General features: G+C 35.2%; 2 protein-coding genes across 2 annotated transcripts; one reads left to right on the forward strand and one right to left on the reverse strand.

The window, feature by feature from the left end:
* Nucleotides 1–733: 733 nt before the first annotated feature.
* LOC18604017 (D111/G-patch domain-containing protein) lies at nucleotides 734–4,279 on the forward strand. Its single transcript, XM_088804653.1, is given in 11 exon segments — nucleotides 734–965; nucleotides 1,134–1,242; nucleotides 1,354–1,465; nucleotides 1,694–1,751; nucleotides 1,843–2,020; nucleotides 2,022–2,064; nucleotides 2,067–2,168; nucleotides 2,402–2,674; nucleotides 2,849–3,072; nucleotides 3,571–3,777; nucleotides 3,939–4,279. Coding segments are annotated over 11 exon segments (1,506 nt in total). The 5' UTR covers nucleotides 734–870; the 3' UTR covers nucleotides 4,044–4,279.
* Nucleotides 4,280–5,010: 731 nt separating this feature from the next.
* FIP37 (FKBP12 interacting protein 37) lies at nucleotides 5,011–11,637 on the reverse strand. The gene is made up of 14 exons (XM_007036308.3): nucleotides 11,479–11,637; nucleotides 11,320–11,371; nucleotides 11,156–11,217; nucleotides 10,657–10,724; nucleotides 10,483–10,519; nucleotides 9,850–9,937; nucleotides 9,631–9,695; nucleotides 9,459–9,536; nucleotides 8,723–8,770; nucleotides 7,697–7,750; nucleotides 7,011–7,172; nucleotides 6,664–6,733; nucleotides 6,437–6,492; nucleotides 5,011–5,386 (listed from the first exon to the last, which is right to left on the reverse strand). The coding sequence occupies exons 1-14, from the start codon at nucleotides 11,503–11,505 to the stop codon at nucleotides 5,207–5,209; spliced, it is 1,047 nt and encodes a 348-aa protein (XP_007036370.1). The 5' UTR covers nucleotides 11,506–11,637; the 3' UTR covers nucleotides 5,011–5,206.
* Nucleotides 11,638–13,201: the final 1,564 nt, after the last annotated feature.

The following is a 13,201-nucleotide window of genomic DNA, read 5'->3' on the forward strand; positions in this document are numbered from 1 at the left end:
TCGTATTATTTACTATTTCTATTAATTAAATTTATTATTTACTTTTGAGGGTGGTTGGCAGTTTGACACGTGTCGAAAACTCAAGTGGGAAAAAAGACACCTAATCCCTGTTCACCCACGTGACTGCCGTTTGAGAAGCCACGTAAACACCTCGGACACTCACTCAGGCTAACGCCGCTGATGCAATCTAACTCAGGGCGGCGGGTACTATCAAGATTTAAGAAACAAGAAAATGTGACTAAACAGACCGCAGCCCGACCGTGGCGCCGACACGTCGTACCAGTTTGCACGTCACCTTGCCCTCCTCGTCGCTGTTCTTTTTGTGTTTTCTTCTTTTCATTTGAAAGTAAATTTAATTATAAAGTGACAAATTATTTTATTTAAATTTATTACTTCTTAGCAAAATATAAAATTTATTTTTAAACTTAGATTTAATTTTTATTAATAAAAATATAAAAATGATTAAATTTTATTTTTATAATGAATTTCCATGTCATTTTTGACTAAATGAACAGACTTAATTAAATCAAATAAATTACGAATATCAAATAGAAATACCTTGTCACCGCAGTAAGAAGTCCATGACTTGAGAGACAATGGGCTCAGTCCATATAAAGTCCACTAGCCCAAATGAACCCAAGCCTTTTTGGGGTCCAACGAGGCCCAAGCTGAGTTCACCAGAGCAAAGTCCACAAACGATGATGGAAGTTCCTGGATTTTCTTTTATCAAATTTAGTTACATTTTTATACTTGGAAAATCTTTCTAGTTTAATCATCCTGCTTCGGGTGTGGCTAAATCCGTGAATTTTGATTCTATGAATTAAATTTCTTTAGCCATTCTACGTAAAACTTGAAAAGGAAGATAAAAGAATGGCGGGAAGTGAGGAACCTGATTCCACGGAGTTGCAGAACAGCGATTGCTCTTTCCTATGGGATCCTCAAACTCGTCTCTACTTCCATGCCAGGTTTCAACCCCCCACCCCCTTCGTGTTTTTTTGTTAACCCCAAATTTTTTATCATCGTTTTTGCTAGAAATTTGGTCCTTCTACTTGTTATTTTTCTTGGTTTTTTCTCTATGAATTTGCTCTTCGTTTTCACATGTTACGGTGTTGTTTTATTTGAATTTGTTGCAGTAGTGGATTTTACCATGACCCAGATGCTGGATGGTACTATAGCAGTAGAGATGGTCTTTATTACAAATTTGAGAACGGAAATTATGTGCTTTTGGACTCTTGTTACAAGGTAGCTCCCGACCCTTTTTTCTTAGCTCAATTTTTTATCAGCTTGATTGATGGATGCTATGTAGAGTATGGGATTTGGTTTTAGTTAATGATTTGCAAAATGCTTTGGCAGGAAGGAGCTGTGGCTGATAAAAATGGCGAGGAGTATTGCTCTTCATCTCAGGGCAATGGGATTGGTGCTCCCGCTAAAATAAGGAATGTTGGTGATGAATCTGGCAGTGCAGGTAAATTTGTCTTGTGAATATAATGCTGTGGAATGGTGTAGGAAAGTTAAATTATTGAGGGAATGTTAAATGTTTATCTTAGAGCAGGGCAATTTATGAATTTGGTTCGACTGTTAGTTGCTATAGATTCCTTTCAGATTACCTTTTACTTTTGTAGTAGCATTCTGTGTGTTGGATTCTAGTTCACTCCAGTGTCTTAAATCAATTAACTGGACTTTTAATCACCAGGTCAGACGGAGGGTGCCTGCAATCAAGTGCCTGAAAACCCACAGCCACCATCAGAATGGTATGTTACATCTGACGTTTTGTATCCTTGATTTTGATACTACCGGGTGGTTGTTAATAAAGTTGCTAAAACGGGTTTCTGCTGGATTCAGGTTAGAAGATACGCTAATTGACTTATATCTCTCTGGTTATAACGCTGTCAATTCTGCTGCTGATGCAACCATGTCTTTGGGAACAGACAACAGTGAGAACTCTAAGTTTCCTTCTGATGGTCTGTCACAAATTTGTTTGTTCAATTCTTATAAAAGTTTGCTATGCTCAGAAGATGACTGTAAAAAGTTTGTTATTTTCAGGAGATGATCTCATGGTGTTTTGTTGAGTGCAGGAACTGATGAAACCTACGAGATAGAAGAGGGCGAATGGATCCCAGAGGAAAATCATAATTTAGCTGATTCAAGTGAAGGGGTCCCATATGAAGGTCTTGCCACAGTGTTGCTATTATTAATCATTTGATTGATATCCAGTTTATTTGAAATAATCAACATCTGGTTCAGTTTTGCCTTCAAAATTGACCACTTAAGGGATCCTTAAGGATAAGCAGATCTTATGACTGTCTGAGCATGAGAACTATAGAAACCAGTGGAATTATTATTCATATGGTTGCCCACCATTCGCAAGTCTAAATCAACACATTGGAAAATTTTCATACAGGTGATACATGGGATGAAGAGAACTGGAGGGCACAATATGGTCAGGTCACGCAATCTGGGGAAGAGCCTGTGCTTGAAGTCCCAGTTGTGGATTTATGGGACTGGGTGATGATGACAGGACCAAGAAAGGATGGAAAAGGTCAGGTGGCTAGACTGATAGGACGGCTGGTAAAGCGGTCTGCTAAGGTTCATCCATCCATGCCTTCAGGTGGCGGTCTATTAAAAACAGCGCCTATATGTGAAGTGCATCTTGATCTGGTACGAGTTAGAACAGGTTTGCATTTGCCTCTTTTATATAACATCTTTTGCAAAACAAGCTTTATGTAAAGGGTGATTCTTGGTTTTGATCAAGAGGAAGGAAAATATATGGTTTTCTAAATCATTTTCTCTTTGTTGTGCTATGATTCTAATTTGTAAAGTTATCCCCCTCCCCCATTAATGCTTACAGGGCAAGTGTACAAGTTGCGAAGTCCAAATCCTAGGTACTTAGCTTCCTTGCCAACATACGATTCTTCTGACCCAACAAAAGATTGGGGCTTCCCTGATTTGTCAGTCAATAAGAAAGTTTGCCACCAGTTTAAATCTGGGCAAAAAGATAAATCAGAAGCAACGGGAGAGAAAGTCTTAAAAGATTTGCCTATATTGTCAGATCAGCCCTCTGCATCTATTAAGGTAGTGATTGCTTTCTAGAAGTTAATCTCCAAGTTCTTTTGCTGTACTTATATATGTGAAGATATATCATTAATAGCCAGAAGCAGATAGAGAGTATAAATAGTTAGTAACAGTGAAAAGAATTAGCCACCCTGTTGAGGTAGAAGAGTAAGATGATTCAAGTAAACATTCAAAATTTTCTGGGACATTGAACATCTGTTAATTAGGCCCTTCTGTTTAAGTGTGCTTGTTGAAGATTCATTTTCAAAATTCCGCTTTATGTGGCCAAGAAAATTGCCTTATTGTAGTCGCACAGTCATACCCTACCTCCAAAATGGAGGATTCACTTTCATGTACTTATTCCCCAACTTAACTATGCATTTCTTTCTAAAAGGAAAATCCCATTCAAACTGGAAAAAGTTTTTGTTAGTGCCTTAGAACTTAAGTACATGATTTCGTGGGCAATACTCATTCCATTTGCAATCTGGCCTTTCCCTCGTCTCTTGCCAGAAATTTCAGCAGAGAAGCCATGTATACCGGGATAGAGCTGCTGAGCGAAGAACCTTGCATGGTGGTTTTGGTCTGGGTCCGGGACAAAAAAATGTAGCAATTGGTCATGATAGTGATCCTACCTATGCAGAGGATGCCAAAGCTGAAGCCTTGAACATGTCATTTGGTGCTGGGAGTTATGCCAGACGAATTCTAGAAGGCATGGGCTGGAAGGAGGTGAGTTGGGTATGACTTGGGTGAAAGGATTATTATAAGAAAACAAAAAGGATTAAGACCTTGGAAAAATCGTTTCTTCAGTCATTCTACAAGTTGGTCGTGCATATAAAGCCATATAACCACCATTCTCCACTCTTTTTACTAATTTAAATTGTATGCAGGGAGAGGCACTTGGTAGCACCACAAAGGGCTTGACAGAGCCATTACAGCCAATCGGAAACATTGGTAGTGCTGGATTGGGATGGCCTCAAACAAGGCGCTGCTAAAAATTACTAGGTATCATCTGTCTGAGATTTGAATTATTTGTTCGGAAACTGCCTGCAGTCATAGATATACTAGCATCTTGTAATTCTGACTGAAAGCTACAGCATTTAGGTTTAAAAATTCCTGTCCTGTTTTGCACAAACAGAAACAAGACGTCAATTAATCCTAGAGAAGAAGAAAAAAAATGGCTTATGCCTCTGTAATGCAATCTCTTAAGAAGCTTTTCTTCTGTGACTAATGCCAGATTTTTTATACAGAGTACTTAAATACAAGGCAAACAGAGCTTTTGCGCATTTCTTCTAATCTGTAGACAGGTTTGTAATTTACCATCTGAAAAGCAGGGGAAAAACTGACCTTTTTCGAAAGAAATGCCTTGAAAAACAGAGGCTGTATTCGAACATTTTGATGAGATGTTTTTTTTATATATAATTAAGGGATGGGAGATTTGAACTTTATTCTTAAGATAAAAGAATTATGCATTAACCAATGAATTAAATGCTCAGGTCCGAGAAGATGCTTAACAAACATGTATGACATGTTTTATGACAAGGTGCAAATACTGCAAATATCCAAATCTTTATATAATTAGATGCTTTTGCAAACCAATTGCAGATGGTTGACACCATGACCTTATATGCTTTCAATATGAGAAGATTTCATCCAAGATCAATACATACACATTTTGAGCTCATCTAACATCATATTTAGTTTTCCTCCCCAAGTGTGAGGGCCAAGCAAGGATAAATCAGAGGATACTTGTTAAGAGTCTAGGGATGTCGATTTCACCCGAATCAGTGAGAAACCTGATTCCCCACTTCAACAGGAACAGGTCTGGGTCAGGGACCTGTTGGCATCCCTATTTTAGACCATATATCCATTGAAATACAGGCAAGCATCAAATTTACCATGCAAAATTATTATCGCAGAGGCTAGAGATGATTAAAAAATATTGGGAAAGAAACAACATGATGCCCTCCAAAGAGAGGGTTAAGTTAACCCTCATCCTCTGATCCACTATGGACTTGCACTTGAATAGTGCAATCCCACAGAACTATACCGTTTCAAAACTTATAAACAAATAAAAAAAAAAAGAAAAGACTTGTTTAATGTACAATGTACAAACAACAAAAATTGTAGTGAAAATAATGATATCCTACAAAATTTCTCAATCTACTTGTTCACGGTTCCCGGTTTCATCAGTTACCATCTCATCTTTTACCTTACTAGTATCAATGGCTATATCCGTCTTATTTTCCTCTTCCATCAGCGTCTTCTGTTGCAGCTCCAGCTTCAGCCTTTTAATCTCATTATCTTTCTCTTCTAGTTTCTCTTGCAAGATATATACCTGCATCATAATATGACCTTGTTAAAAATTTGTCTTAAGCAATTGTAACCGCTAAAGAATGATAACCCTGTCATTACACAAGCAGTACTACAGCACTGTTCTAATTGAATATGATCCACCAACTAAAGATGAAACACTTGAGCCATCATTTGCTGAATATACTAGACCATGAAACATCAAATTTAGATGATGTTAGTCATTTAACTTTGCCTCCATTGCTGGTCCAGTCCTCACATACCAGAACTAGGAGCAAGTTATTTTTTATAGTGACACCTATATGCAACTGCACATCCGTGTCAGAATTTGAATAGATACAAGCATGGCTTCAAGAAATGGCAACTTGCATTTCCTCCAGCAACATAATATACTCACTCAGAAGAAACTTTAGAAGTCACCTAAGTAGAATAGATGCCATCTGCTTACTAACAATCCTCAAAATTCAAGACTTTCAATTTTGTAGATAAAGATATTGTTTTTGGCGAATCCAGGAAAGAGTGGTTGCTTAAGAGAGAATATTGCCTATTTATGCCTTATCGATATGGAAAGAATTTCCACAAAACCCTAGATGCAATGTACAGTCAAACATGGTATGCTAAAGTTTCATTTTTCCCTTCCATAAATTCTTTTCTTTCCTACTCCACAGCAGAGTTATTAAGATATCAAAATACAAAGGGCTATAGAGCGATCCTATTGTATGCATGTTTTAGCTTCTTCAATGCAAATATTAATTATCATGAGCAGGCAGATGGGATGCACATGTAAGCAAATGAAACTAATTTGCGTTAAAGAATATAAATGTGCATGAAAATAGGGTAACCATTAAACTCAGCATGATGGTTAATTGGGACTCTAGTGATGTGGAAATGGTAGTTCCATTTTGACATAAGCATTGCAGAACAGATAATCCTAAAATTACAGATATTATTCAAAATACCCTGAGGATACTAAATCTCTAAAGTTAAATTTCCATCTGTTCATCATTTACTGTATGGTGAGTGATACTAATTCACTTTAATAAGAAAAGATTAATGGCGAGAAAAAGATGAAAACCGTTTCATTTGATCTTTCTGCATCATTTGTCAGCCCCTCCATTTGTTTGTACAGTGCTGCGATCAACAAAACAATCATGATCAACATGGTATGAACCAAAAATTTTCAACCATGGAATAACAATTTCAATTAAAAAATGACAAAGAACATATTCAAGTTCTCCCAAAAGTTAAACATCCATAATCTGATTCATTCAACCACAAATATATAACTTATTTAACACTGACCTTCAAATTGACTTCTAAGTTCTGCATTTTGAGTTTTCTGTAAAGCAAGTTTCATGCCTAATTCATGCATCTGCAGAGAACAAAAGAGTCCAACAAAAATCAGTAACATCAGCATAAATAACAGTCCAAAGTCTCAACATAATGGAATCATATTCAGCATTGAAAGACATTTCTAATCTATTTCAGAATTTTTTCATATCTGAAGCACAAAGATGCTCCTATAATGCTGCCGAAAACTTTCACAATCCATCCATAACCCACCCCCTAATTTTACATAGGGAACATGCAATTTTTACACACATAAATGGGCATGCACCCTGAAAATAATGCATATATAACTGCAATACCTTTCCTTCCTCTGCTTGAGTACCAATCTCCTCATTTTCCTCTTGCAAGGTTCTACACTTTGCCATCAGCATCTTTCCCATTTTGCTTTGTGGAGTAAAACTAACGGCAGCAATATTTTCCTGCAGCTCCTTAACCTTCTTGTCCTTTTCCTCAACCAAATTCTATCACCGTGACATTAGAAGAACTATAATAACTCATTATAAGCACAATGGATTACTTAAGGGCATATCTCCACATCCAAATTCTAGCATAATGACATTGAATGAATAGCTAATGTATAATAGCAGATTAAACTTATTGGCCTAAATGTTTTGACTCTTAAACTTGTTGCAACAATTACAGCCCAGAATTGAGGCAAAAGAGAAATTGAAAATGCATGAATTTTAAAAACACAAAACAAAAGCCAAACTTCTGTCAGGCCTAATCCACCATAACCCCTGCTTGGGCAGATTTTCCAAACCATCCTAAAACCCAAAAGGACTAATATTCATTACAAAATATTAAATATTAATATTATTATAGTCCTTTCATGACTTGTAATACAATTTCCACATCACAAATATGTCACTCTCTCTACGCTTCCTCTCTCTCCAAATTCATCCCACCTCATCAAGAGAATAGTATATATCCTTGCACAGCATGTAATTAATAACAAAATAAGCAACAAGGAGCTTCAAGCACAAACCTTCAAACGTGTAAATTCCTCATGAATTGCTGGATCTAGTAGCAACCTTCTGGCCTGTCAAATAAACCACAAAGAAAACTAAATAGGTCAGTGCACATATTTTTTAGTTCTAGGCCATATGATTAAGATGTTACTGTTAAATCATGTCTGACACCTTCCCAACTTAACAGACCAAAAAGTTTAGAACAAGAGAAACAGATATTTGATGAAATCAGGCCCAAAAATAAAACAACAAAGCTCTGCATCACAGAAAATATTAGGAAGTAGCAACAAGAAGTCATCTAAAAACTAAGGGAGGGGTTGGATTGGAATCCTTAAGACATTTGACAGTCAAAAATCACACTCACTTCTTCCTGTAAATACTCTCTTGTTTCCATAGCTATAGTCCTTTCAAATTAGTTACATTTGAAAAGTATTAAGTAAAATATCCCCAATTTTGCAAATTACCTTTCACTATTGTTTTTTACACCTTCTCCGAGTCAAATCAAGGAATGCACGTGAAGCTGAGTACTGAACAAAAGTTCAACACATTTTCTTAAACAGTCCAAAAAATCAAACTCAAACTTAAACTCCACTTATGGTGAGAGGCAGTATTTAACAACAAATCATAACAACCACCGTAAACAGATTCAAGGAGAGAATCAAACTAGTGCAAAGAAAGGCATTTATGACACTATCTATATAGTTAGCACTTATATTGCTTGTTTGAAAGATTCAACCTTCTTTGATATACATAGTAACCATAACATATGTCTTGAATCACCATGTTTTGATGGTACCATATACTTTTTTGGGGGGGTTAAGTTACAGTATTATCTATTGATTCAACTAGATATAATAACAAAATCAAATTGGGCACATGAACTATGAGCAAAAGCATATGCTCTACATTTCTTAAGAAACTTTTCACACATTTTTCTTCTTGATCATCTTCAACAAACAGAAGCAAAACAAGAGAAGCTAAGAAATTTATAATATCTACAGCAATAGATTTAACTTTTATATAAAAGAAACAGTTTATAATACCTGCATTGACGGTGGCTTGAGTTGCACTTTCAAGTCACGAACTGCTGACTGGAAATTAAAAGAGATTTTGGTCTTAGATAGCCATGTGTTTAGAAAATCATGTTCATGTAATCAATGCACTAAGTAAGCCAGTGTGATACTTTATAAGAAAGAAATAACTCAATTAAGGATCAGGATGATTATATAAAAGTAAACAAAAATGGTGAAGGTGCCCTCACAAGTTCATCCAGAATTGTCCACTGCAAAGTACACAATAGAAGGTCATCACCCGAAGCTACAGCAACATAAACTCCCACAAGGGTGATCTTAAAGGACTGTTTATAGATAAGCCAAGATGAAATGTCACTCCACTCAGGCTAAAGGAACAAAGTAAAAGTTCTCTCCAGGTTGGGAATCAACAGAACTACCAGCCATAGTGAAACATCAACACCGACAAAACTATATGATCTCTGCAGCTTCCTCAAGGAAGCAGTGCAGTGGACATTTGTGATAAAAGATTCACCAGTCAAGAAGTCCTGATGTTGGCCATTTCCACAACAAGCAATACTTGAATTAAAATGCAAATTAAGTTTTTACAACCATTATGATCACCCTTTCTGAGAAATCTCTTCCTTTGCAATTTGTCTCATTCTTGCAAATTCTACCAAATAGAACAGAAAATTGCATGCTAAACAATTTGAGATATAGATATGCCACTTAAAAGAGGGGAAAACACAAAAGAAGAAAAAATTGTTACCTTCAACTCAGCTATCTCCTGCTCACGTTTTGCAAATGTTACAATAAATGCAGCTTCTTTTTTCTTTGCTTTTTCTAGCTGAAAATAAGATCAAAACATGTAAGAAATTCTGCATGACAGATCAAAACAGTTAATAAAATATAGTGGAAAAATAAGCAACATCAACTCTTACCTGTTCTTTCAGTGCCTCCTCAGAAGATTTCAGAGTTTGAAGATAATTTAATACTAACTTGGGTTCTACAGGAAAAGGTACAAAACAAAGAAAGATAGAACACATAGAATGATCATTAACGTAAAAACACAAAAACAAAAACCTTTGAACAGGAAACACAGCGAACAGGTCGAAAAATATGATAGATAAATATGGAAGACACCCTGAGAAAAGACTAACCAGGAGTTGTTCCAGCTGGTATGAAGGGCTCATTCCGAAATGCAAAATGCCATTTCTGAATCTCTGATTTTGCAGCTTCTAGCTCCATCTAAAAAGGAAATATCATAATCAAATAATCAAGAAATTTCGAAATAAGAAAAGGAAAAGGAAAGAAAATAATCACAGTTTATGAATAACAATGTGTAAGCTTGAGTAGAAGGCATTAAATTCTTCAACCATGAAATTTGTGAACTAGGCCAATTCCCCTCGCCTTTATAATATCATTTGAAACTTGAGACCAAAAGAAAGAGCTCATATGGACATGATAGCTACTGTCCTAAAAACTCCTTTCCAAGTCTATTAACAAAACCTTTAAGCAAAAACAAAAGAACATAATAAAGCATCCAAAAACATTCCCAGTTGACAAGAACCATAAAATTTTTGCAGCCAAAGAGATAAGCCCTTGAAAAATCTACGGGTATACCATATTACATTGAAAACTTTGTTCTTATTTTGTGAAGCAGCTTTTTATGCTTAAACTCATTCCATCTATCGTATTACCAAGACAGTGATTGCACAACATATTGCATATTATAATATAAGGATTAAACAAAGAAACGACCGGATAATATCAAAAAATAGATTAATACATACTTGGCATGTTGCAAGGGCATCCTTACAATTCTGAAGACTGCAAAAGGAGGGGATAAGGTCAAAAAACATCATCACAACAAAAGCTGATGATAAGTCTCCAAGAGAATTGAAAGCAAACAAGCAGGTACGTAAAGATAATAATCTTTTAGCCATATGTCATTCTATACTTTATACCTCTCTCGAAGTGACAAAATCATCCCTGTTGCTACACCAGGGGCAGTTTCCTCTACTTTAGAATTGCCCTGCAATACAAAAAGACAAAACTCCTCAGCCACAACCTTCAGAATGGCAGATTATCAAAAGACATGGAAAAGAAAAAAAAAACTTTGAATTTTGTTTATCCACAAAAGGCTTCTAGAGCTTAAGCACTAGATGATGTTAGTTTCTTTCAAATTCACATCCTTGAAGCATAGACATATTTGCTTCTAGCCAATTCAGCACCCATTAAAATTCAATAATGTTAAGAACAACCATGTTCTTAACCAACTTCAACATTAATTCAGAATCTCACAGCCAACAGAAACTCTCTAAGCTAACACTATGTAGTCACAAATAAATGAAGAGGAACTAAATGAGCACCAGTGTTCCATGTTTAGAATTTCCTTGAATTTCATTAGGTTAAAAAAAACCATAAAGTTGCAGAGATCAGTGAAAATGGTGAAATAAATTTTACCTTTTTTGATCCAAAAATATCGTCCTCATCGTCCTCAAGATCACCAAAGCTTCTTTTATTACCTAATTAAGTATGTCAACGAAAGCAATGATAAATTTGACAATTTAAACAAAAAAATTCAAAAAAAAAAATCAAATGATTGGTTACAGAGAAACTGAATCAACCTGAATGCCTAGTACTATGACTCCCGGGAAAATCACCGCCAAATTCGTCATCCTGTTCTCCAACTCACACCAATTTACCATTAAATTACAAAAAAAAATTTGTAAACCCTAAAATGGAATACATCAGCGCCATAGTGTAATGAGAGAGAAGGAACTTACATCGTCGAGATGCGCGTGAGAAGCCATGGAAAGCGGGGATTTTGGGGGCAAAACAAAACCCTAGAAATTTGATTTTGAGTGAGAAAAAAAGGAGGGAGAGAGCTAAAAGGTTTTACCGTGAAAATGCAGCGACAAGTTAACCGATTTCGAAAATGGGGAGGAAGAAGCTACGATCTCCTGTGAGCGGTCGCACGATTTAGAGTATGAGGAAACAAATGAAAAACGGAAGATTAGCATCGTGGACATCTTATTGGGCTTCACTCTTCAATATGTACGGGAGCCGTTGACCCAAATTGCAGGTGGGTTCATGTTTTTGGGCCACAGGAAAGTCCCATTTTGGTGTCTGTTATAGGCCCGTTTAGTATGTGATCCCTCAATCAAAATTAATGGTATCAATAGTAGGTAAATTTGTACGGTATTAATGTATATATTATCTATAATAGATAAATTATTTATTTTAATACTTAGATTATCTAAATATACAATTTCCTTTGTATTTATTAACTTAAATTTATTTAGTAAAATACATAAAATGATGTTTTTTAATTGTTGAATTCTAATGGGGACAGATTTTATCATTTTTAGCTAAATATCATTTTTTTAATTAATGTGTTTTCCATTTTAGCTAGGTGAGTGTATATTTTAATCAAAGTTGGTAGATACTTTTGCATGTTTTAATTAATCAGTTATATCATATTTCTCTTTTTTTAATATATATCAATTATATTATACATATGTTATTTTGAGAACTTATACATACCATGACAATGACAAATGGGAAATAAAAATGAGGCAAAAAATTTCATCTTACTACTCTTTTCATTTTTTTTTGTTTGTCCATATTTTTTTTCAGATGTCTCAAAACTATTAGTTTTTTTCATTTTTAAATACTTAATACGGTTATACATACAATGACAATAACAAAAATGGGAAGAAAATACGAGACCCAATATTTCATCTTACTAATATATAAATGATTTTTTTTTTTGGCTTTTTGTTGCAAATAGTGAAAACCCAAAGTCTGAAAACAAACCAATATTTCATCATTTCCCATTTTAAAAAACTTGGACAAAATAATTTTGAAAGCTTCAATTTTGAGCCATGTAAAACCCCAAAGTTTCAATTTGTTTTGCCCTTTTTTTGGGGGGGGGGGGGGGGGGGTTGGGGTTTTGTCCATGTCCAAATGTACACCTTCCATGGGTATAATATCCACTCACCTAGCTAAAATGGCAAACACATTATACTGTCTTTGAATTATTGTGCTTTGAGAGGATTTCTCCATTCTCTCTCCCCTTTTTCAACACCCCCTCAACTTTTCTTTAAACAATTCAAGTAATCACAAAGTTAAAAGCAACATTTTTCCTTTTTTTTTTCTTTTTTTTATGTTATTTTGAACATTAATGTCGGTAATGGGGAGGTATGTATCCATGATCTTAATCAAGTTTCCTAATCCATAAGCATTGTTCTTTAAACTAGCTTTAGGTTAATGCTCGTGGATTCTTTATCTTGGGTTTTGTTCCTTTTAATGAATAATTAACAATCGTTGAAAAAAAAAAAAAAAAACTTACTTTTGGGTTAGATTTTGTGCACGAAGATAAAGACAAACAACCTTTTCTCGAAATCTTACTATTCAAAAAGGGCCCATAAGCAAAAAGAAAAGGTATTGATAAAACTATTGTTTGTTTATTATTTAACATGGATTACCATGGTAATAATTTGGAGC

The sequence above is a fragment of the Theobroma cacao genome, chromosome 3 (genome assembly GCF_053813885.1).
Source record: "Theobroma cacao isolate CCN51 chromosome 3, ASM5381388v1, whole genome shotgun sequence".
NCBI classification, from domain to species: Eukaryota; Viridiplantae; Streptophyta; class Magnoliopsida; order Malvales; family Malvaceae; genus Theobroma; species Theobroma cacao.

Excerpts from the sequence above, each read along its gene's own strand:
- FIP37 (XM_007036308.3), bottom strand. The coding sequence starts at position 11,505 with ATGGCTTCTCACGCGCATCTCGACGAT. Across the intron at positions 6,734-7,010 it reads CTCAAGCAGAGGAAGGAAAG|ATGCATGAATTAGGCATGAA; the intron begins GTATTGCAGTTA and ends TGTTCTCTGCAG. Across the intron at positions 5,387-6,436 it reads CAGAAAGATCAAATGAAACG|GTATATATCTTGCAAGAGAA; the intron begins GTTTTCATCTTT and ends ATTATGATGCAG.